Source organism: Geotrypetes seraphini, chromosome 12 (genome assembly GCF_902459505.1).
Source record: "Geotrypetes seraphini chromosome 12, aGeoSer1.1, whole genome shotgun sequence".
Lineage (NCBI taxonomy): Eukaryota > Metazoa > Chordata > Amphibia > Gymnophiona > Dermophiidae > Geotrypetes > Geotrypetes seraphini.
In genome coordinates this window covers 84611588-84637240 of record NC_047095.1, presented here as the reverse complement: position 1 = coordinate 84637240, position 25653 = coordinate 84611588, and the positions used below count along the sequence as shown (strand labels likewise).

Here is a 25653-nt window from a genome sequence, read left to right as displayed (position 1 = left end):
TCTCGGCTTCCATTTCTTCATCGATATCTCTGGTTTGTCTGGGTGGACGATAGTATAGGCCTATCTTTATTTCAGGCCCTTTCCTTCCCGGTATTTTAACCCATAGCGATTCTAGCTTGTTGTCGTCTCTGTTGTGTCCATTCTTGTCGATTGTATGCTTTCTTTTATGTATAGTGCTATTCCACCACCTTTCTGTCCTGACCTTTCCTGGTGATAGAGCTTGTACTCTGGCAGTGCTGTATCCCATTTTTTTTCCTCATTCCACCATGTTTCAGAGATTCCAATGATGTCTATGCCCTCTGCATTGGCCATGGCTTCTAATTCCCCCATTTTGTTTCTTAGGCTTCTTGCATTAGTATATATGCAATTTAGCTCCTGGTATTTTGTTGCCTTCATTTCCTTTCCCTGTGCTTCGGTCTTTAGTTTCTTCTCTTTTGTTACATTCCTTCTAACCTCCTCTTCTGGGTTAGTTGACTCCTGTAATTTGTCCATTGTTTCTTCCCAGCCTTTTTTCCCCTCGGTATCTTCATGGGATACCTTCTTCCAAATCGTCGACGCTTGGTCAACTGTCGGCTTTCCCCTTCTTCTTAGTTTAACGCCTGTTCTATTCCTCTCCTCAGCTTTGGTCCTAGGGATTATGGCTGCCACTGCTGCTTCCTTTGTGCAACATACTTGTCATACCTGACTATCTCGAATCCTGGCCTTGGAGGAAGACAAAGACCCCTAAATGCTCCTGTCTTGGATGAAATACATAGCAAACGCTCTGTATGACATTAGAGTCATCAGCATGGTGTTAGCCTATGCTTCCGGCAGATTCTCTGGATCAGACAATTGGCAAGGAGATTCAGCCTTTAAAGCTATGCTGACCAGACTTCCCTTTCAGGGGCAGATGCTATTTGGCAAGGGTCTGGATGACCTGATGGCCAGTGTTACAAACCATCACCCTAAGACCAAGCTGGACAGCAGACTCCAGTCAGCTTGGAGGCTGGGACATGGGAATTTTCCAGGCTCTTGAAGATTCTGTCCTTATGCAGGAGGCAAAATGATGCAGAAGTCCTTTCAAGCGCTATGGTAGAGGTTCAGCAGAGGCCAGGGAACAGCAAGCCTCTAGCTCTCTCCCCTCTCCAGCCTCCAGGAAAGCATGACACTAGGAGAGGGTCCAAGCACCCCCCAACTAGGGAACAGGCTATCGGCCTATTGGTCTGTCTGGGCTCAGATTGGTGCAGACCGTTGGGTCCTAAAAGTTGTTTGAGAAGGTTACAAAATCAAGTTCTGTGCCTTCCTTCTGGACCTTTTTTGTAGATTCTCTGGCTGGCTGGAGAGAGCCCTCAGAGTCTGTGTAACAGTAAAAAGACTACTGGATCTTTGTGCTGTAGAGCCAGTCCCGGACAAAGAATCAAGCCCGGGCAGATACTCCATATACTTCATCATGCCAAAGAAAGGCTCAGATGACTGGAGGCCAATTCTGGCCAGTCAGTGCTACACTGAAAGTGTAACATTTCCGCATGGAAGACTGTTTAGTCAGTTATAGTGGCAGTGGCGCCGGGGGAATTTCTTGCCTCCCTCAATTTGACGGAAGCCTATCTCCATATTCCCTTTTTTCGGCAAGGGAAGGTACTTGCAGATTCATGTGTTGGAGCAACATTTTCAGTTCTTTGCGCTCCCGTATGGCTGAGCAACGACACCTCACAACTTTATCAAGGTCAGTAGAGGTGGTAGCAGTACACCTCAGCAAGGCAAGGATCCAAATGCCCCCATATTTAAATGATTGGCTAATCAGAACACTGTCCAGGGAGGAAGGTGGGGCAGTTTCAAGAGAGTTCCTCCAGGACCTGGGATGAATAGTCAACTTTAAGAAGAGTCTGCTGGAGCAGACCCACTGTCTGGAGTACCTAGGAGTTTTATTTGACAAGGGCTTGGGCCAGGTTTTTCTTCCAGAGCCATGCAAACTGAAGCTCCAGAAGCAGATTTTGGACCAGCTACAGAGTCTGACTCCCATAGCATGGCATTATCTGCAGCTGCTGGGGTTGACAGTGGCAACTAGTGCTGTCCGATTCACCGATTCGAATCGATTCACCGATCAAATCAGGTGAATAGATTCAAATTGATTCAATTAAAAAAAAAATTGGCCTCCCGATTCGATGACCGACCCTTCCCCTGTGCCTTTCTAAAGCAGGAACAGCAGCGCTGCCTCTTGCTGGCCATCTGCTGTCGCTCCTGCTTGAGGGGGGAGGGTCAGTCAGAAAGGCCTGCATGTTCCCCCAGCTTCTCCGCTCTTACCTTAAGCAGCTAATATGGCAGCCTGCAGGATCGCTGGTGCTATAGCGATCCCTGCGGCATATTCTCTCTGCTCTGACATCAGGGATAGGATCGCGGCAGAAAGAACATGCCGCTGAGGACGACGGGCAGCTGCAGGGATCGCTATAGCACCAGCAATCCTGCAGGCTGCTGTATTAGCTGCTTAAATTAAGAGCAGGGAAGCTGGGGGAACATGCACGCTTGCGGGGGGAGCAGGCCTTCGCTGCGGGGAAGGGGAGGAAGAGTGCCTTCGCGGCGGGGGGGAGGCCTTTGCAGGGGGAGCAGGCCTTCGGCAGGGAGGAGAAAGAAGAGTGTCTTCACAGTGGGGAAGGGGGGGAAGGCCTTCACGGCCGGGAGGCAGGCCTGTGCAGAGGGAGGAGGAGGAAGGAGTAAGAGAGGGGAGAGGAGATGCCAGACCTGGGGGGAAGGGAAGAGAGAGACCAAACCAAAAAGAGGGGGAGGAAAGCAGAGGAGACGAGAGAGAGAAATGCAAGAGCAAAAGAGAAATGCAAGGCCACAAGGGAAAGGGTACAAGAGGGACAGATACTACTTCAAAGTAGATGGGCAGGGTGCAGGATTGCAGGAGTGATAGCAGGAGAAAGCCTGTACCTGGGGAAGGGGATATAGGAGGTAAGGAAGAGAGAAAGAAGAAGCTGGATACGGGGAGAGATAAAATGTTGGGCATAGAGGGAGCATAGGAACAGGGACACAAGGGGGACAGTACTGGAGAGGAGAATAGGGACAGAAGAGAGATGCTGGATGAAAGGGTAGTTGAGAAAAGGAGATGGTGGATCTGTGGACGATGGGGTCCATTGTTGCAGCTGCGGGGGGATGGAGATGAACAAAAGGAAAGATGCCAGACCTCCGGGGGAGGAAAGGGAAACAGAAGGGGAGGACAGAGATGGAAGATGGATGGTTAGCATGGAGAAAGGAGAGCCTGATCAGAAGACAACCATACCAACATGAGACCAACATGATTTGAAAAATGACCAGACAACAAAAGGTAGGAAAAATAATTTTATTTTATTTTGTGATTACAATATGTCAAGGTTTGAAATGTGTATCCTTCCAGAGCTGGTGTTAGACCTCGAGCTAGGACAGGGTTCTTCAACCACTGGTCCGCACAGAGCTGGCGAGACTAACGAGGCTGGGTGTATAGCAGAGGTGGTGTTGGAAGGGCCGGATTAAAGAGCAAAAAGAAAGACAATAACCCCAGGCTTTGCCGATCTTGATCCCACCCCCCTCTGAAGTGACTTCCTGTTTTTGAGAGGCAGGACTGAGACCAGCAGAGCTAATAGCGAATAGCAATGCAGGCAAGAGGAGAGGTCCCATAGCGGGACCACAATTGAATGTAAGGTAGGTTTGGTCTTTGTTATTGCTGCCAGGGCCGGATTAAAGGGTAGGGCCTGAAATTGTTAAGGGGGCCCCAGAGCCAGCATTAGGAGGGAGCAAACAGGGCAGCTGCCCTGGGCCCCGCGGTCCGAATTTCTCTTCCCCTTCTCTCTATCTCCCTCGCTTTCTGATCTGTTACTTTTCAGCGGGGTCCTGACATGGCAGCCATTCTCACACGCTGCCGGCGGCTGCCCTGAAGCATTCCCTTTGTGGCGGGGTGCCGTGTCGTGGCCCCGATGTGCCCAGCAAGACAAGATTTTGAATTGAAATTTAACAGCTGATATCTCAACAAAAAGGTTCACGCTAGAGAGAAAACAGCAGCAGAGCGGCAGAAGGAGACCCTTCGAAAAACTCTTATGATTTGACTTTGGGAGGCCAACAGGCACATTCTTTGCTACCAGTGCAGATGCATAAACAACTATTTGTTTCACTGATCTTCTTTTCAGCTTCTTGGATTTGTTTTTAACCCTTGGAGCTTTAATCTGTGCCCTCACTTTTTTTTGTTAATGCAATGACTCATTACATATGTGCAGATCAAAGAAAAGGGTTGAACTTTAGGCAGATCCCCCTCTGATAAATACATCCAGATCCTTGCCAGCAGCAGGTAAAGAGCTTGTGTATGGGGCAGCAGGCTTACCTACCAGGACATTCCACTACTCCTTGATATTACCTGGAAACCTGATGGATGAGGACGCAGCATTAGAGTAACTTCATGTTCAATTGGTTTCAGAGTCTAGTGCTACAGGAATTGAATATGCTCTAGTGATACAAGGGCATGGAGGAGAGAGAGGGAGGGAGGAAGAGATGCCAGGGTATGGAGGGTCCTGCTCAGTTTAGCAGGACCAGGGTCGAAGGCAGGGCTGATAGCAATCGAGTGCTCGAAGAGTGGATCGGGGCCAGAAGCCAAGGGAGGGAATAAGAGATGCTGGATTATGAGGAGAGGGAAAAATGTGATATACATGTTGTGGGAAGGGGATAGTAGACCATGGGGTTGGTGTGACAGAAGGGAGATGGTGGATCCCCTTGGGGTAGGGTAGTTATTGGAACTAGGTGGGAGTTGGAAGAATAGGAACACAAAGACAGATGCTGGACCTTTTAGGGGGCAGAGAGACATGGAAAATGCTGAACACGAGGGTGGAGTATGAAGACAGAAGTAAGATGTTAAACATGAGTAGAGGGAATAGGGAGACAGAGGGGATATGCTGGACATGGTGAAGGGGGGATAGGGAGACAAGGAGAAGATGCTGAATAAGGAATGGAGGGAGTAGGGTGATGGAAGGTATCTGTTGGATTAAGATGGGGAAAAGAGGGGAAGTACTGGAATGGGATGGGGGAAGATGGTGGATTGGCTGGCTGGCTCAGCAACGGGAAGAAAAAAGAACACAGGAAGATGCTGGACATGGAGGTTGTAGGGTGAAGGAAAAAATCAGACTTGACTGAGTAGGTGGGAGATGCTGGACACGGGGTGGATGCAGTAACAAGAAAAAGGAGGTTCTAGATATTGGACTAATAGGTAGAAGAAAGGAAGGGACAGAAGTGGCAGATAGACTGAAGACCTTGGAAAGAAAATTAAGAAAAGACAGAAGAAAGCAGAAATTGGGATAAACATGAACAAAATGGGCAGACAATAAAGGTAGAAAAAATTAATTTTATTTCTACTTTGTCGTTGAATATATCAGATTTGAACTATATATCCTGCTAGAGACATAACTGGGGACTGCAAAGCCCAGGCAGTGCTTCTTTAGCTTCCAGCTAGCTTAGGGCTCTCTCTGACCAGGAGGCAGTTGCCCTAGTATGTGTGACTGCAGTATTCTATTAGCATGATATTTCTGTGTAGCATTCTGTAATAATTTGGCTTGTTCAGTTTTCTTGAAAGTAGAGGGGATATTTGTGAAGGGGAGGGGAGACAGGGGTTTTGTTGGTCCTTGCTCTGTATATTTGTATTTATAAAATGACAATTGTACAGAATATTGTTTCTTTTTATACTTAAATAAAAATACGTTCAATATAAAATCATAACTGAGGCTTGTGCGGATGGGATCAGATGGTTTGCTGGGACCGAGCTCGCGGAGACGGGGCGGAAATGTTTTTTTAAAATTTCAGTCTTAGTAGTTTGCCAGTCCACAAAATAATTATTTTATTTCCGCCGGTCCATAGGTGTAAAAAGGTTGAAGAACACAGAGCTAGGATTTAACAGAGAGAGGAAAAGTAGCTTTTGTTTACACTACATGACCAGTGTGGGTAGGAGAGGGAAAGAGGCTATAAAATAAACCCACCAGGATGTTTTGAAAAAACCACACAATTGGGCAGGAAAATCGAATCAAATCGAAAAATTGATTCAATAGGCTGAATCAAATCAAATTTTTTTTTCTGAATCGGGCAGCACTAGTGGCAACCATAAATGTGGTCCCTTGGACAAGACTCTACATGAGACCTCTCCAAGACTCTCCTCTCTCACTGGTCTCCTGAGACAGACTTGCTTCAGCAACCACGTCCATGGTTACTGGAATTGAGGGACAGCCTGCGGTGGTGGCTACAGACAGCTTCCCTCTCAAGGGGCATGCCTCTTCTCATTTCCTCCTGTGAGATACTAACAACCATTGCCAACCTTTATGGTTGGGGAGTCTTTCCAATGGGCACTCATTTTAGAGTTGTTGGTCACTTGGCTCAACAAATTTGGTCCATAAATCACCAAGAACTCGGAGCCATTCGGCTAGCATTTCAGGCACTGGAGAAGTCTCTGGAAGGGAAGGCAGTCAGGGTCTTCTCGGACAATTTGACAGCACCCTGTTATGCCTAGAAGCTCAGCTCCTCTTTTCTTTTCTTTTGGGGGGGAGGTGGAAGGTCATTTGCAGGCGCTCTTGGCTTTATACATAGCGGAAATGGAAAATGTGCAGACCAACTTTGTCAGTCGGCAGACTCTCGACCTGGTGAAATGGTCACTGTCCCCCCCAGGCATTCAACTGCATTGTTCGAAAGAGGGGACGTCCACAGAGGAAATCTGATGATCTCAGCAATAAACACAAAGGTGGCTCGCTTTCTAGCTGAAGAGCCTGGAAGCGCCGGTTTGAATGCATTAGTCCAACCGTGGCCAGTGAAGGTGTTTCCCCTGTGACCATGCTAGGTAAAGTCATTCACAGGATTGAGAGTCATCTGGGGTTGGTAGCTCTAATGGTATTTAGTTGGCTCCATAGACCATGGTATGTGGACCTAGTTTGCCTCCAGAGGGATGAGAGCCTCAATCTTGATGGTCCAGGTGGATCTTCTCACCCAAACTGGTCCCTGTAGCGCAGGGGTGTCAAATGACGGTCCTCGAGGGCCGCAAACAAGTCGGGTTTTAAGGATTTCCCCAATGAATATGCATTTTAGACCCTATGGGGTCTAAAACTTTGCGTTTGATGGAAGGCAAATGAATGCTTCTCTGGTACCTTGAAGTTACTAATGAGTTTCACGTATTGGATCACCTTTTTGTTCTGACCAATCATGCTAATAAAAGGGAGGCTGGTGTCAAAGGCCTTGATTTTCAAATGGATTAAAATGGCCATTTTTTCCATGTATGTGGGCTAAGGTAAGCAGCTGCTAATATGATTGAAAGCGCACTCCACCAGAGGAGTTGCTACTTCATGGGTGGAGACTCGAGCAGTTTTGCCCAAGGAAATCTGTAGAGTAGCTACATGGTCTACCCTTCATACCTTTGCCAGGTTCTATAGACGTATCAGCCAGAAAAGACACTACTTTAAGATCCTCTGTTCTGAAGGCAGGCTCAGTGGGCCCGCCCTAGACTCAGGGCACTGCTTTGCTATGTCCTTAGCATTCAGGACTACTAGACACAGTTTACTAGAAAGAAAGATTAGGTCCTTACCTCGATAATCTTCTTACTTGTAGATGTGTCTAGTAGTCCTGAAGCCCCACTCTGTACTGTAAGTGGTCTTTGCCTGCCTTGGGGTCAGTTTGGTTTTGGAGACTTCTTTCTCTCTCAAATAAGCTGAAAAATAAAAACACAACACGCAAGAAAGTAGAGTCTGGCCTAAGTCTCTGCTTGATAGCCAGACTTGCAAGTAGCTCCGAACTCTATATAATGTTAGTATAGGTTGCATATAGTTTTGGCATCTGTTTTGATCAGCTACTTGAATGTTATAATGTTCATTGATATGTTTGTTACAGAGCAGAACAGAATTGTAATGGGGATTTTTTTTCCCTGTTTCCTTCCTTCCAGTTATGTCTGTCATTACAATGCTTCTTGATTGCTTTTGTAGAAACTGAGGGGACAGGAGCAGCTGCCTGAGAAGGAGGCAGAGCTCAAAGGTATTTGATAGCATTCTGCAAGCAACTTCTAAGTTCAGATGCAAAACCCTAGCGTTCAGAACTACTAGACATATCTACAAGAAAGATTATTGAGATAAGAACCTAATCTTTCTATCTGGGACTCTTGTATTAATAAAACAAGAAGAGAATGAAAAAGATTGAACAATAAAGGAGAGAGCACTGAGCCATGTGGAACCCCACACTGAAGAGAACACCTAGAAGATTTTGAAAAAGCATAAGAAATGGAGAAAGTCTGATTAGAAAGGAAAGAAAGAAACCATTTAAAGACACTACCTACAATACCTAGCAGATATAATTGTGAAAGCAGAAGAGCATGAGTAACTACTATAGATCAAAGGCAGATGAAAGATCCAAATAAATGAGCAAAACAGCTGAACCATGGTCAAGACCTAAATAGCAATCATTAAGTAGAGAGGCCAAAACTATTTCAGTTGAATGGTTTTTCTGGAAAATGGATTAAGAAGGATAAAGAAAATTGGAGCATCAATATGTAGTGTCAATTGGTCAAAAACAAACCTTTCAAATAGTTGAAATGGCAGGTTAGACACAGGAGGAAAATTAGACAGCACAGAACAAATTAAGTGTAGCAGGCTGATGCTGGTTGCATAGGAGAAATTCCCACACACAACTGAAACTGGAGCAAAAGGAAAATTTATTTTTTCTCTGCACAAATCTGTCTCTTCACAGGTTTAAAACACAATAAATCAGGGATCTAATTCACAAGGGAAGCAACAGAAGAGAATGTGGACCAAAGAAAATGCAACTAAACTCAAAAAGGTTCTTTTTGTATAACAGAGTCTTATCTGGCTTAGACTCAGCTGCAACACCCCAAACATAGAACAGTTCTTTTAAACTCACAGGTTCAGTTTTAAAGAGGTGTTGTAGTAGGATTTCACCTCTAGCAGCCTGGATTTTATTCTCCACTAATCCTGTAAGAGAATAGGGCCACCTATAGATCTGAATCCTTCCTCCTCTCCTTTCCTCAGGGTTTTCTTTCTCTCCCCCTGGCTCTACCCCCTCTGGACCCTTTAGCTGTTTCCTGTTCTCTCTTTGTCTTCTCCTCCTCCCCTTTGGGGAAGCAGTATAGTCCTGTCTGGAGGAAGTATCCAATAAGGATGCATTCCCTTCCTTAGAGGTAAAGAATCCTGCTGTGGAAATGGTAGGGGTTCTATAAACCCTGTCACATAAGAACATAAGAATTGTCATACTGGGACAGACAAAAGGTCCATCAAGCCCAGTATCCTGTTTCCAACAGTGGCCAACACATGTCCAAAGTTCCTAGCTAGATCCCAAGTAGTAAAACAGATTTTATGCTGTGTATCCTAGAAATAAGCAGTGGATTTCCCCAAGCCATCTCAATAATGGCCTATGGACATCTCTTTTAGGAAATTATCCAAGCCTTTTTTAAATTCCACTAAGCTAACTGATTTCACCACATCTCCAATAAGGAATTCCAGAATTTAATTGCTCATTGTGTAAAGAAATATTTTCTCCGGTTTGTTTTAAATCTACTACTTAGTAGCTTCATCGCATGCTCCCTAATCCTAGTATTTTTGGAAAGAGTAAACAAGCAATTCACAGCTACCCTTTCCACTCCACTCAGTATTTTTTATGTTTAAATATTTTTTATTTGTTTTCAAATTACAGAAATTGCAAATAAACAAGTGACAACATCCTCAACAACTGAAATATACACTTTCTCACCTCCCCCAACCCAGAAAAACAAATGTCTCACGCATTATTACACAAATAAGGTAGAAAATTAAATTAACTATTCAGCAATCTACTGCAAGCATGTGGTGTCAAAGTTTGCTAAAAAGACTCCCAAATAGAACAGAAATTTTTCCTTGATGTGAGTCAATGTCCACAAAGCCACGACGCTCCAGAGCGGCCTGCACAATCTTAAGTGATCGCCAATGGTGAATAGATGGTGAGTCCGGTGATATCCAAGTAGACAATATCACTTTCTTTCCCAAAAGAACTGACTGGGCCACAATGGCAGTCATCCCCTTACGTTTCAGAAGGGTTATGGTATAATAGCCAAAAAGAGCTTGTGGAGTAGGTATTCAACTACGATGCCAGATAGACGTGATGAACTTGCCCAAAGTGTGCCAAAATGTAAAGATCCTAGGGCAGGACCAAAATTGGTTTCCCAAAGATGCATATGGCTGCCCATATTTAAGACGGCAATGGGATTGAGTAATTGCCATACGGTATGCTCGTGTTGGTGATATATATAAGCAAAATAGAAACTTGTGTTGAAGTTCCCAATAAACAATATTAGATGTCAATCTAAGAGCCCTCTTCAGTAGCTGTAGGTCCAACAATGGACCATGTAGGTCCTCAGTCCAAATTCTTGTTAAAATCAATAAATTAGTACCCTGTTGACACTCCAACAACCCCACATGGTGAAAACAAAGTGGTATATTAGTTTGCGCTGATAAACTAAACATTTCTGATATAGTCTCCCTACATGTCTCCAGCAGATGACAAATTGGCATAGATTGCACATAATGCCTCAATTGAAAATAACAGAAAACATCTGAGTTCAATAAAGAATATTTATGCTGTAACTGCTCAAAGGAGTAAAGAGATCCCTCCTTCGCAGTGGCGTACCTAGGGTATGTGGCACCCGGGGCCCATCATTTTTTGACACCCCCCCATGTAAAAAATATTTTTTGTAATGACCATGAAACGGAATAAATGGTCAGAATAGAAACAGGCAGTGAAAATTTTCTTATATTCCAAACATAACATAACATAAATTATGTCTGAATTGTCATGACATCAGAAGTACATATGGAGTAGTTGCAGGTGATGCTTGGGACAGTTCTGATTGTGTTAGTTCGGTTTTATGTGTTTTTTGAATAGAAGGGTTTTTATTTCTTTTTGAAGGTTTTGCAGTCTGTGGTCGATGTCAATTGGTTGTAGAGTTGGGGGTCGAGTGTTGCAGCTCGAATGGCTAGGAGGTTGTCGAACTGTGTTTTTTTTTTTTGACGTTTTTGGTTGGAGGGTGTGTGAATGGTGCGTGAGTTCTCGTATGTCTGTTTGAAGTGGATTGAATTATTTAGCTGAATAAATTAGTTACCCCCTCATCCCACACACATTAATTCTCTTCCATTTTTGTTCCCATTATAAAAAACACTGATAAGTTCCCAGAAAAAAAAATACATTAAAATAAGAAGTGAAAACAAAGGCCCCTACAGATAAGAACATAACATAAGAATAGCCTAACTGGGTCAGACCAATGGTCCATCATGCCCAGTAGCCCATTCTCATGGTAGCCAATCCAGGACACTAATACCTGGTCAAAACCCAAAGAGTAGCAACATTCCATGCTACCGATCCAGGGCAAGCAGACACTTCCCCCATGTCTTAATAACAGATTATGGACTTTTCCTCCAGGAATTTGTCCAAATCTTTCTTAAAACCAGCTACACTATCTGCTTTTACCATAACTTCTGGCCACTTCATTTTTAAGTTTAGATCTTTCCTTTCAAACAGAGACCTTGCTAGATGTCAAATACAGCACAAGGTAACTTCACATGGACTTAGCTGTGCAGGAAATGTGAATCTCCTCATACACCCACCATATAGTGCAAAAATGTGCAAAGTCTGTTTTTTTCTTTTGATCACTACATAGCCTAATGCCACACAAGCAGCGCTGTTACAAACATATTCTGTAGGTCAATGCTAAGGATAACAAAGTTTTCTTCCTTGGACCAGAAGGAGATACTGATAAACCACTGGAAGAGATCCCAAAACAACACCCAAAGACCAACTCAGTGTGTGAACCAGTTGAGTGGAGTGGACTAACTGGGGGGTGGAAATGGGCCCGGAGTTTACTCATCAGAATTTCCCAGACCACCTCTTCCTCTCAACACATTGACACGCTGCCACCATCACCACTAGGAACACCTCACTGGGTAGGCCAGCTATGCTATAAACTTTATAAAACACTTTATATTTTCTTATAAAGCATATATTTTAACTGAACTCTCTGACATCCTCAGCCTTTCCATTCACAAAAATAGAAGGAAGAAAAGTTTCCATTTCCTGCTGTCTCATGTCCCCGGCCTATACAATATTTTTTTTCTGCAGACCCTTCAAAAGTCTGACCAAATCCTCGTTTCACTTGCATTATTAAATACTGAGGATGCCATCTCTCTCCAATCCCAGGTCCTAAAGTCTAAGACAGTAGCACAAACTAAAAATTTCGATTCGATTCAGCCTATTGAATTGGTTTTTCAATTCGATTTTCCTGCCCAGTTGGGTGATTTTTTTCAAAACTCCTGTTGGGTTTTATAGCTTTTTCACCCCCTTTGGCTTCTCCTAACCACACTGGTGCTGTGGTGTAAATAAAATAAAGAAACAAAAAGGACTTTTCCTCTCTCTGTTAAATCCTAGCTCACGTTTGCAGTCCAACACCAGCTCTGGCAGGATACACATTTCAAATCTGACATATTATAATCATAAAACAGAAAATAAAATTAATTTTTCTACCTTTTGTTGTCTGGTTATATTTCAAATCTTGTTGGTCCAAGGCTCTGGTTTTCTTCTGATAACTTGCTTTCCAGGGTCTCCTTCTTTCTGCATGCTAACCATCCATCTGCCAACTCTGTCCTCCCTTTCCATTTCCCTTCCCTTCCCAGGAAGTCTGGTATCTTTCCTTTTTTTCATCTCCCTCCACAGATCCACCTTTTCTTAACTACCCTTTCATCCAGCATCTCTCCCTCCTTCCCCACCACCCCAGAGTCCACCATCTCTCCCTTTCTTTTCCTAATTACCTTCCTATTCATTATCTCTATCCCTCCTCCACACCATCCCTTGTGTCCAATTTCTCTCCCTTTCTGTTCCTTCCCTCCCTAAATCCCATGGTCCATCATCTCTCTCCCTCTCCTCTATTTTCAGACCCATTATTTCTCCCCCCCCCAAGTTTGGCATATGCACGTCTCTTTGAACACCCCCTTCCCTCCGTGTACTTCTAAACCAGGGTCCCCCCAAAGGCCTGTCCCCCCTTAAAGGTCTGCCTGCACCCCCCTTGAAGGCCTGTCCCCCCCTTTGAAGGCCTGCACCCCCTTGAAGGTCTGCACCCCCCAAAGGCCTACATCCCCCCCGAAGGCCTGCACCCCCCCCGAAGGCCTGTCCCACCCCCTTGTAGGCCTGTCCCCCCCTTGAAGGCCTGCCTGCCTGTCCCCCCTTGAAGGCCTGTCCCACCACCTTGTAGCTTGTCCCCCCCCTCCTTGTAGGCCTGTCCCCCCTTGAAGGCCTGCCTGCCTTTCCCCCCCTTGAAGGCCTGTCCCCCCCCTTGAAGGCCTGCACCCCCCCGAAGGCCTACACCCCCCCGGAGGCCTGCACCCCCCCCCCCCGAAGGCCTGTCCCACCCCCTTGTAGGCCTGTCCCCCCTTGAAGGCCTGCCTGCCCCCCCTTGAAGGCCTGTCCCTCCCCCTTGAAGGCCTATCCCCCCTTGAAGGCCTGCCTGCCTGTCACCCCCCTCCCCCTTGAAAGCCTGCCTGCCTGCCCGCCCGCCCCACCCTGAAGGCCTGATGCCCCTACCCACCCCGAAGGACCGCTCGTCCCCCTGGCCTCCCCGCACCACCTATGAAGCAGCCGCAGCAGGATCGCGACGTCAGCGATCCCTGCGCTGCTTCCTGCGCCGCGGTCCCACCCCTCCTCTGACGTCAGAGGAGGGGCGGGACCGCGGCGCAGGAAGCAGCGCCCAAGCAGCGCAGGGATCGCTGATGTCGCGATCCTGCTGCGGGCTGCTTCACAGGTGGTGCAGGAAGGTCAGTGGGGCGAGCGGTCCTTCGGGGGTGGGGGGGACTGAACGGCAAGGCCGGGAGCACCCCCTCAGGGCTGGCACCCGGGGCGCACACCCCCCCCCTTGGTACGCCACTGCTCCTTCGTGACTAACTGAAATACATATTGTAACACCTTCTCCCTCCATTGTCAAAAAGCTTTACACCAGGGGTGTCCAACCTTTTGGCTTCCCTGAGCCGTATTGGCCGAAAAAAATTTTCTGGAGCCGCGCATTTGCTGCAGCAAGACAGAGGAGGGAGCTGGCAAGACGGTAAATACCCGAGGGCAGCAAAGAAAATCACTGCATTGCCCTCGACCGGGGCCACACAAAATACTTCACGGGGGCTGTAGGTTGGACACCCCTGCTTTTACACTGTATTCCTGGCAAAAAAATTGAAATTATCCTGTATGGGTAAGTATACGAGAGTAACACCGGTAGACAATTTAAGACCCTAACTTACCCAATGCCAGGCCCAGCGAGCAGGTAAAAAGACAAGGTAGGTAGAGACCTGTATTCTCACTGCTGGGGAGGTCACATGAAGCATATAACTAAAATGAAATGGAGACAAGAGTTCCAGAGGTATAGCAGAAAAATGAAAAGTACCTCAAAACCAATCATTTATATGTTTCATTTGGCATGCTATAGTGTACCATCGGATATTTAACAACCCATAACCGCCTCTTTCCCTAGGCAGACATGACCTGGAGTAGGGGAGTCTTGCCCTCTTTCCACACCACAGGTATTTCTGAAGAGCCTTAATTAGCCGCAATAACCTGTGCGAGTGGTAATAATAAAGGTAATATTTGAAATCGGTATAACCACTGGGGAAATAAAACCATATTATATAATGCCACCCTACCTAATACAGATAAAGGAAAAGCTGTCCAAACTTGCAGGAATTTCAAGGTGTCAGAAAGCAGAGAATTAAAATTTATTGCATAGAGCTGGGATGGATCTCAGGGCAACATGATTCCTAAGTATTTGAGTGAATTATGCGCCCAAGAAAAAGGAACCTCTCCCCTTCCAAGAGCCCTGTAAAGTAGCCGGAAGGACAATAACCAGGGATTTCTGATAATTTAAAGTAAAATCTGAAAAAACTTAAATTCGTCTAATGCCTGGAAAAGATGTCGAAGTGACGACTGTGGGTTTCCCAAAGTGAAAAGTAAATTGTCAGCGAATGCTAATACTTTAGTTCTACAGTAGATATTTGGACTCCAGTTATGTCAGGGTCTCCCACTATCGTCTGTAGAAATGGTTCTAAATAAAGCACAAACAATAATGGGGACAGGGGGCAGCCTTGACGTGTCCCTCGTGCAATTAGGAAGGGATCAGTACACAGATCATTTACCAATAATCTCGTTACAGGAAAAGAGTAAAGTATTTTGATAGTCCACAGATACCAACCATCCATCCCAATATAATTCAGCAGTGTAAAAAGATAGTTCGAATCGACCTGGTCAAAAGCATGGGCTGCATCTAAACTAACAATTAATGTAGGGTGCTGATGATGTTGAGCATGAGCCATGGTAAGTAAGACCTTGCAAATATCACAGATTGCTGTCCCCGTACAAAGCCCACCTGCTCTGGGCCAATCAAACAGGGTAAATGTATCGAGAGTCGATCAGCAAGAATCTTGGCTAATATTTTTTAGATCTACATTGAGGAGAGATATCGGACGATATGAGTCTGGGGAAGAGCCATCCTTTTCAGGTTTCAAAATTAATGTTATCAAAGCCTCATTAGTACCTATATAAAATTCCCCCTCACCAATAACATGAGAAAAATAATCTCGTAATGGGGTCCCTCAAATATGGTGTTAACAATTTGTAAAACTCTGCTGTAAATCCATCAGGACCTGGCGCTGAATAATTACGTTGGGAAGTATTAGCTTGATTAAGTTATTTTAAGGACAGCAAAGCATTCAAAGAATCCTGCTCCAGAGCAGTGAGTTTGGGGATACCAGAATCTCCCAAATAGTCTACAATTGGAGGACCCATACCCACTGGGGAAGCCGCATAAAACCCTTGAAAATAATCATAAAAGAGCTGCGCTATCTAATATGATTTATGATAAAGTGTGCCCTGAGGATCGATGGGGAGAGGAGGGAAGATTTTCTTTATTCTTGAAACTATATATTTTTTACATGCATTTATATTCGGTCAGACTGTTTGCTTACATTGATTTACTTTCTATTCAAGTAGGCTGTGAGTATGTAAAATTGTCCTGGATGAGGCCGGGCACCTGGGACTCTTTCCAGATGAATATGCTATTTTTTGTGTCTGCCTTTTTTTTTTTTTTTTTTTAATGTTTCAGGAATCACATCCCCTATAAAATGTACTAAAATATTGAATCAATTAAAATGATATAAAGCAGACATAGCATGTTTACAAGAAACGAGACTTTCTGACTCAAAGCAACAGAAATTATGTAGATTTTGGGTGGGATCAGTGTTTGCAGCTTCTTCTGCACACAAAAAGGCTGGGGTAGCCATTTTGATTTGAAAAACATTGCCTCATGATGTGACCATCGTGTAGAGCAAGACCAGCAAGGCCGTTACATCCTTTTGCGAGTGACTATAGGCCAATTTAGATTCTATCTCCTCAACATATATGGGCCTAATACCTATAGCCATGGTTTTTTTCAACAATTAGTCCACTTAAAGGCAGAACAACTTGACGCACCATTATTTCTTGCAGGGGATTTTAACTGGTGACCCGTCAAATGCACGCATTGGCGCCCCAACTATTCCATCCTGACATTTGGCGCAGGACAAATGCACGCCGCCCTAAATCCTTCCATTTCCGCTCTCAAGGGGGTATTTGTGCTTTTGTTGAGGTGGGGGAACCCCCCAATATACTTACTACTTCCGCTGTCCTCGTGCTCTGCCCACTTAGAACTCGTTCTGCTGCCTATTGCTTTCCCGTTTCCGATCTGAGAGGGGGTGTGGGGGGGAGGGGAACCCCCCACTACACTCACTCTCTCATCAGGGGGCTCTGAATTTGAATATTGCCGCAACCCCCCTACATTTACAATTGCGCCCCAAAAATCCCGTTCTCTTCATGCACGCACTTGTCGGTGCACGCATTTGTCAGAGTGGATTTGTCGGGGCACATTTGTCCTGCGTGCTACTGACGGTATACCAATGGATACAGATCAGTCATTATAAGAAGAAGAGATAAGTCTTTAACATTCTCCTGAAGCTGTAATAGGAGGAGGCCTGACTTAAGTATAGAGGTAGTCTGTATATGATGCAGTTATGTCAGCTTCTATTTACTTGAAACAATTTAGGGGTGGTTAATCCTTTGCAAGTAACTTATGTATGTAAGTATTTTATCCATTTGCTTGTTAGGACACAGTGACATTTGGGAGAATGGAACAAGGATAGATCAGAATACCGCATCTTTCGGTTTTGTATTTTTAACCACTTGTATGAAGCACAAGCCAATTAACAGTTTTTCAAGTTTCTAAATAAAAATATTTCCAACTAGCATGTTCTTTTTTTTTTCCCTAATTGTAGACTTTCATTAAAAATTGAACCAGGGACCAGCACTCCACGTTCTGCTGTCTCCAGGGAAGAATTAGAAGGTAAATGCATAACTATATAAGAAATTATACTGATTTATTTACTGCTTTCCTGTTGAAAGAAAATATTTTAATTTTTTTTTTTTTTTTTTTTAAAGCTGTATACATGTTTATAAGGCTGAGGGTATTCTTTCTATTTTGTTAGCAGCTATATTTTGAGTTACAGTACACTAGTTTTGTGTATGCCTCATTTGTCATTTTCATGCAAGCATTTCAGCATATTGATGTTGGAGGCAATGGACGTTTTTTTAGGTTGGAGGGGGCACCAAACCAGCCAACCTCCATTCTTGTCCCTTGCCCTTTCTTCACTACTCTTAACTCCACCTTTACCCATCTCTCTCTCTCACCCTTTATGCCTCACTCTCCCTCCTCCTGTGCTCTTTGTTCTTTTTCTGGAGAGAGAGAAGGGGTTTTCCTGGAGAGAGAAGGGGTTTTAGTGATTGGAGCTAGAAGGAAGGAAAGGCATAAAGAACAAGTGGGAGGGAAAGGAGGAGGGATCTCAAAGAAAGAAGGGCAAAGGATTTCACAGAAGAAGGGCAAAGGAGGGGATGGGGAGAGAGGGATCCATTCTCACTATCCCAATGCCAGTTGCCATCCCTCTTAAATGCCTAATTTAGTCCTCTTATATTATCTCCAATCCTTTCACTCCCCTCTGTTCCTCATTACCTCACTCCTCGTCACATTGTGCCACTTAAACATAAGAACATAAGAACTGCCTTCTCCGGATCAGACCTTCGGTCCATCAAGTCCGGCGATCCGCACACGCGGAGGCCCTGCCAGGTGTACACCTGGCTTAATTTATAGTCCACCATATCCTTATATGCCTCTCTTAAGGAGATATGCATCTAGTTTGCTCTTGAAGCCTAGGACGGTCGATTCCGTCATAATCTCCTCTGGGAGGGCATTCCAGGTGTCAACCACTCTCTGAGTGAAGCAGAACTTCCTGACATTAGTCCTGAACCTGTCCCCCCTTAGTTTCATTACATGTCCTCTAGTCCGTGTCAAATTGGACAATGTAAATAATCTTCTCTGCTCTATTTTGTCGATTCCTTTCAGTATTTTGAAGGTCTCGATCATATCCCCACGCAGTCTCCTTTTCTCAAGGGAGAACAATCCTAGTGTTATAAGTCTGTCCTCGTATTCCAGTTTCTCCATACCCTTCACCAGTTTTGTTGCTCGTCTCTGCACCCTCTCCAGCAGTTTTATATCCTTCTTTAGGTAGGGAGACCAATGTTGGACGCAGTATTCCAAGTGTGGTCTGACCATTGCCCTATAAAGCGGCATTATAACTTTCTCCGATCTACTCGAGATTCCTTTCTTTATCATGCCCAACATTCTATTTGCCTTCTTTGCCGCTGCCGCGCATTGTGCCGACGGCTTCAGGGTCCTATCTATCAGTACACCCAGGTCCTTTTCTTGTTCACTCTTCCCCAGAGTTGCACCTGACATTGTATACTCGTATTCCTTATTTTTATTGCCTAAATGCATTACCTTGCATTTCTCCACATTGAACTTCATCTGCCATTTCTCCGCCCATGTTTCTAACCGACACAAGTCGCTCTGGAGTTTCTCTCTATCATCCTGCGATCTGATCGCCCGGCATAGTTTTGTATCGTCTGCAAACTTGATGATCTCACTGGATGTTTCTTCCTCCAGGTCATTGATATAAATATTAAAAAGGATCGGCCCAAGTACCGAGCCCTGGGGTACACCACTAGTCACTTTCTCCCAGTCGGAGAACTTCCCATTTATGCCCACTCTCTGCTTTCGGTTTTCCAGCCATTTGCCTATCCACCTTTGTATATCCCCCTCTATGCCATGACTTTGTAGTTTCCTGAGAAGTCTTTCGTGTGGAACTTTGTCGAACGCTTTCTGGAAGTCCAAGTATATTATGTCCACAGGCTTCCCACTATCAATTTGCTCGTTCACGGTCTCAAAAAATTGGAGTAAATTCGTCAAACATGATTTCCCTTTCCTGAATCCATGTTGACTGAGTTTCATCAAGTCATGTGCGTCCTTTTCATCTTGTCACCTTTGCCTTCATGCTCTGATATTTTTCAAACTGGGTTGAAAGAGTTGCTAGATCCACATTTTATTTCTCCTGAATCTTCCTAGACATGAAGGAATATTCCATAGAAATATTTTCTGATCCTCCAGCAATTAACCACTTTCTTTATGAAGACATCTCTTACCTGAATTTTGTTTAGTCTTTGGCAAGGAAGCTATATTTATCCCAAGGACAAGCAGGCATAATATTCTCACATATGGGTGATGTCATCCATGGAACCCAATACAAACACTACCGAGTGCATTGTCACTTTAAATCTTGTTTCAGAACCCAGCACAGAGAAGAACATAAGAAGTTGTCTCCACTGGGTCAGACCAGAGGTCCATCGCGCCCAGCAGTCCGCTCCCGCGGCGACCCATCAGGTCTATGACCTGTGAAGTGGTTTCTGACCATTTCTATAACCTACCTTTACTTCTATCTGTACCCCTCAATCCCCTTATCCTTTAGGAACCTATCTAAACCTTCCTTGAACCCCTGTAGTGTGCTCTGGCCTATCACAGCCTCCGGAAGCGCGTTCCATATGTCCACCACCCTCTGGGTAAAAAAGAACTTCCTAGCATTTGTTCTAAACCTGTCCCCTTTCAACTTCTCCGAGTGACCCCTTGTACTTGGAAGGGGAAGGAAGGCCACATCAACTCCCCTCACTGCAACGGATCCTGCTCCCTGCCTGCTTCTTCAGCAGGAAGCCCCGCCCACTTTTGACTCGGGCTCTATTCAGCTCTCTCTTAGCTACATTAAGTGGCTCAGAGGGCCACTGTGTGTTTCAGAACCCAGCACAGTGAGGGGAAGGGAGCCAATTGTCCCTCTCACTGCACCAAGACTCCAAATCAAACTTCCATCTTCAGCTGGAAGTCCTGCCCCCTTTTCCCCAGAGCCTGCCTGCTTATCTTCAGCCCTCTAAAGGGCTCAGGGCTCCAGTGTGTTTTATCCACTTTAAAGCTTCAGCACAGTGACTTTTGCTGAAACCGATGTTCCATCTCATAAAGCAAACTCAATCAGGAATTTGCTGCCAGTCATACCAACCTGCTGATTTTAGCTTCCAGTCTCTGTATTTCCCACCTTAATCTTAGAGCTATCATGGCCAACGTCACAGGAAAGATCTTAGCCTTACTGGTCCTCTACTTACTAGGTACGAGAAGTCTGATATCAAGAGCTTTAGCATTTGAATCAATTCAAACTCACTTTACATGAGAGGATCACCAGGTCTGAAAAATCTTTTCACCCCCCCTCGCCACCTTCATGACTGCACGGAAACAGGACCCTTTCCAATCCCTGTGGTTAACTCTTCCTGCCGTCCCTTAAGACCAACGCACAAAAGACAATGACTCCTAAAAAACCTACAACACTCAGTCGTTGGCTCCTCTAGATCATTACAAGCTATCTGGAGCTTACCTGAACATTCGTTCAGTCAGGAATAACATAGTAAAATAGTAGATGACGACAGATAAAGACCCGAATGGTCCATCCAGTCTGCCCAACCTGATTCAATTTAAATTTTTTAAATTTATTCTTCTTAGCTATTTCTGGGCAAGAATCCAAAGCTCTACCCGGTACTGGGCTTGGGTTCCAACTGCCAAAATCTCCATCAAAACCTACTCCAGCCCATCTACATCCTCCCAGCCATTGAAGCCCTCTCCAGCCCATCCTCCCCCAAACGGCCATATACAGACACAGACCATGCAACTCTGCCAAGTACTGGCTTTAGTTCAATATTTAATATTATTTTCTGATTCTAGATCCTCTGTGTTCATCCCATACTTCTTTGAACTCAGTCACCGTTTTCCTCTCCACCACCTCTCTCAGGAGCGCATTCCAGGCATCCACCACCCTCTCCGTAAAGTGGAATTTCCTAACATTGCTCTTGAATCTACCCCTCAACCTCAAATTATGTCCTCTGGTTTTACCATTTTTCTTTCTCTGGAAAAGATTTTGTTCTACGTTAATACCCTTCAAATATTTGAACATCTGAATCATATCTCCCCTGTCCCTCCTTTCCTCTAGGGTATACATATTCAGGGCTTCCAGTCTCTCCTCATCTTCTGGCACAAGCCTCCTATCATTTCGTCACCCTCCTCTGGACTGCTTCAAGTCTTCTTATGTCCTTCACCAGATACGGTCTCCAAAACTGAACACAATACTGGGCCTCACCAATGTCCTGTACAGGGGCATCAACACCTTCTTCCTTCTACTGGCTTCTCCTCTCTTTATACAGCCCAGCATCCTTCTGACAGCAGCCACCGCCTTGTCACACTGTTTTTTTGCCTTTAGATCTTCAGACACTATCACCCCAAGGTCCTTCTCCCCATCCGTGCATATCATATAAACCGACGCTAATTTAAACTGAGGTAAACTTCCCCCCCCCCCCCCGAAAAAAGTTTGACTATGTCACCTTCCTCAGAAAACAAAGTATAAAAGAAACAAGGTATGATAAATATGACAAGCAAATGCATGAATATAAGAACAATAAAAACATAATATGAAAACATATAAAAGTGTAACTTACGTTGTTTCTTTTGTACTCTGTTTTCTGAGGAAGGTGACATAGTCGCCGAAACATTGATCCTAGTTAGGACCACATTTACATTGTATGTCAAGGACTTATTTTTACATCCTCTGTTATAAAACCCTAAGTTTGCATGTGCACTTAGGGTTTTGTGATAGCTGCTGCCATGCTGTATCCCGCTGTGCTATGTCCCTCTGTGCCAAATTACATTGAGGTACCCAAAGAGGACAAAGAAGAGTTACTCTGATTTTACCCTCAACCTGCAACTCAACTATATCCTGAACCATATTTGGAATAAAATATGAGAAGGTTAGATGTTTCAGGGAGAGATGTATTCTTTAACCTATAGAAGAGAGGGCTCTGAAAAGATGTTGGATTATTCTTGGAAACAAAACTCCTACAAAATGTAATGAACAAATGTGCAGTCCCTGGAGTCAGGATTTTTGTTTCCTGGCCATTATGACTGAGGGCTAGATGCACTAAAGAGGATGGGTAAGACCGTGTGGGTCTGCTCCAATCCGATTTTTGGCCAATTCAAAAAGAGCTATTGATGCACTAAAATGTTTACATTCAAATAATTTATGTGGAGGTTCGTTGTAATCCCCATCTCTCCCGTCCGATTGATGGCTGTGAGAGTGGCTCTCACGCATGCACAGAATCAGCAAGGGAAGCCCTGAAAGCATTCTCCTGCCACATAGCCGTTCGGGCAGGAAACCTTTTTTTTTTTTTTTTTTGTGGGCCAGAAGCTGTGCGTATTACACAATATCTGCCCCATTAAAAAAGCCCCCTCCCCAACTGTCCTCCTATCTCGTATCTCTCCCTACCTCCCCCAGGTCCACCATTTCTACCTTTCTCTTCCCAGCTACCCTCCACCCATGTCCACCATCTCTTTTTTTTTTCTCTTTCCAACTACTCTACATTCCCATCAAATATCCCTATCTCCCTCTACGTCACTTCCAGGTCCACCATCTTTCCCTTTCTCTTTCCATTTGTTCTCATTTCAAGTATCTCTTTTCTCCACACCACCCCATGTCCAACCTCTCTCCCTTTCTCTTCTTTCCATTCAGACCATTGTCCTCTCTCTCTCTCCCCTCTGTTTCTGTTTCCCCTTCACCACCTCCTTGCCCAGTCTGGAATTTCCTTGAACCAATTACTCATTCTACTTAAAAGAAAGTTGGTTCAGGGAGCTCCCTGCCTGGAATGTCCTCCCACCTCTAAATCTGCTGGTCCGACGTCTCAACACCTTTGTTCTTGCTCAGAAATCCATTTTTGTTGCAGGGGACCACCGACTGCAGCAGCGATTCTGAAGCACTGCCTGTGGCCCCTCTCTGTGCTTTCCTTCTTCTGTAATCCGTCCCCAGTGATGCAACTTCCTGTTTCTACGTGGGTAGATCATGGCAGAAGGAAAGCACAGAGAGAGAACACAGTCAGTGCTTCAGAATCGCTGCCTTCGGCGGTTCCCTGCAATAAAAGTGGATTTCTTAGCAGGAATGAAGGTAAAGATGTTGGACCAGCGTAGTTAGAAGGGGAGAACATACCGACCTAAGGAGGCACCACAGAGCCTTGGGGCCCAGGACAGCGTGTTTGCTCCAATCCTGGTGCCACTTGAAGTATTGTGTTCTGTTATGGAGACTTCATCTTGCTAAGGACTTGAAGCAATTTAGAGAGAGGCAGCAAATATTATATGGGTTTTGTGCCAAAAGATATATGAGAAGAAACTTGAAAACTATAATGTGTCTATCGAGTACTCTCAATCCAGTCCTTAGGACATCACATAAAAACATAAGAATTGCCACTGCTGGGTCAGACCAGTGCTCCATCATGCCCAGCAGTCCGCTCACGCGGCGGTCCTCTGGTCAAAGACCAGCACCCTAACTGAGACTAGAGAGTTGCGCAGGGACAGAAATCCCACCCGTCCCCGCGAGGAATCCCTCCATCCCCCGAGGACTCTCCTCCATCCCCACCCCCACGAGGAATCCCCTCCGTCCCCGCCTGTCCCCATAAATTTCAGAAATAGTTATTTCATTTAATTATACTACTGAATTAAAGGCTGTGGTAGAGACCCATTTACAAATAAGCAAAGAGACTTTATTAATTTTGAAATATTAATTGGGAAGAATACATACTTTGTAAATGGGTTTCTACCAGAGCCTCTAATGTAAATATAAAATATAAATACTCAGCCGATGAGAATTCCTAAGTTGTCAGCTGAGGAATTCCTTTGCAATTGGCCGGGGGTCCCTTTTGCCAAGCTTGGCAGGCAGCAGTAGCATCCCTGAGTCATAGATGTTGGCACCTCAGTGGCTCATGGATGCTGCCAGTGACTGCTGTGCTTGGTGGAGGGGAGTTCTGGCCGTCTCTAGAGGAGGTCCTCTGCTGGCAGTGCTTGGGGATCCCCACCAGTCACAGCAAGGGTCAGCAAGTACTTCAACACTGTAGAAATAAAACCAGAAATGCATTTCCTTTTCTTTTAAACACAATACAAAGACATCTGCTATATACATTTCCGAATGCTAACATATTTTAGTCAATAAATTATGTTTTTTACCTTTGTCTGGAAACTTATTTTTCCATAAAGTTGGTCCCAGTTTCTTTTTTCCACTTTTCCATCTTCTGTAAATTCTTCTGTTGCTGTCCATTGGTTCCTCCTACCATGATCCAGCATTTATGCCTTTCTCATCTTTCGTGCCTGCCCACCAGCCTCATGCCTAACATTTCTCCTTCTACCACTCCTCTCCAGCTCCATGCCACATCTCTCCCTCCATTCCCTTCACCACTATGTCCAACATTCCTCCCTCTTGCATCCATTTCAATCTGTCCCACTGTTCCCTTTCCACCACAATATTTCTCCCTCTCATTTGTACCTCACTCCCTCCCAATGACCAAAAATTCTTTCTTCCATTCCCATGTACATTACCATCTCTTTCCCTCCCTTCCTCTCTCCCAAGTTCATGCCTTCTGTGTCCAAAAACGCATTCCCTCCCCCCACCTCAGCAACTCTTTCCCGTCCTTCCTCTCTCCCAAGTTCATGCCTTCTGTGTCCAAAAACGCATTCTCTCCCCCCACCTCAGCATCTCTTTCCCGCCCTTCCTCTCTCCCAAGTTCATGGTTTCTGTGTCCACAAACGCATTCCCTCCCCCACCTCAACATATCTTTCCCTCCCTTCCTCCATCCTCTTTCCCAAGTTCATGCCTTGTGTCCAAAAATGCACTCCCTCCCCCCTTTTGTGTTCTGCCTCCCAGCCCTCATCTGCAAGCAAATTACCAGCAAAATGGAGCTCAAGCCGCAAGGCTCGTCTTCTATTTCCTGCCTGCACTGCCCCAGCACTCACAGCCGACCGGAAGTCTTCCCTGATGTCAGCGCTGACGTCGGAGGGAAGGCAAGCTTTGCTTAAGCCTTCCCTCCGACGTCAGCCCTGACATCGGGGAAGACTTCTGGTCAACTGTGTGCTGCGGCAGGGCATGTAGGAAACAGAAGAGAGCCTCACGGTCGAGTTGCATCGAATTCCGCAGGATTCCCGCAACCCTAGGAGGCAACCCTAGGAGGCATCCCCACGGTATCCCTGTGACCCTAGGGGGCGTCTCCACAGGATCCCCGCGACCCTAGGGGGCGTCCCCTGGGATCCCTGTGACCCGAAGGGGGAACCCTCGGATCCTGCGGGATTCCCTTCGTCCCCATTCCCGT

General features: G+C 45.3%; 1 protein-coding gene across 7 annotated transcripts in view; it reads left to right on the top strand.

Moving 5' to 3' along the window:
- The window catches only part of RALGPS2 (Ral GEF with PH domain and SH3 binding motif 2), a 595760-nt gene that overhangs the window by 348375 nt on the left and 221732 nt on the right, over nt 1-25653 (top strand). For all 7 annotated transcript variants that reach the window (XM_033915477.1, XM_033915478.1, XM_033915474.1 and 4 more), the window contains exon 11: nt 17334-17401. In XM_033915477.1, coding sequence (XP_033771368.1) covers nt 17334-17401 — 68 coding nt within the window. The remainder of the gene's footprint in view (nt 1-17333; nt 17402-25653) is intronic.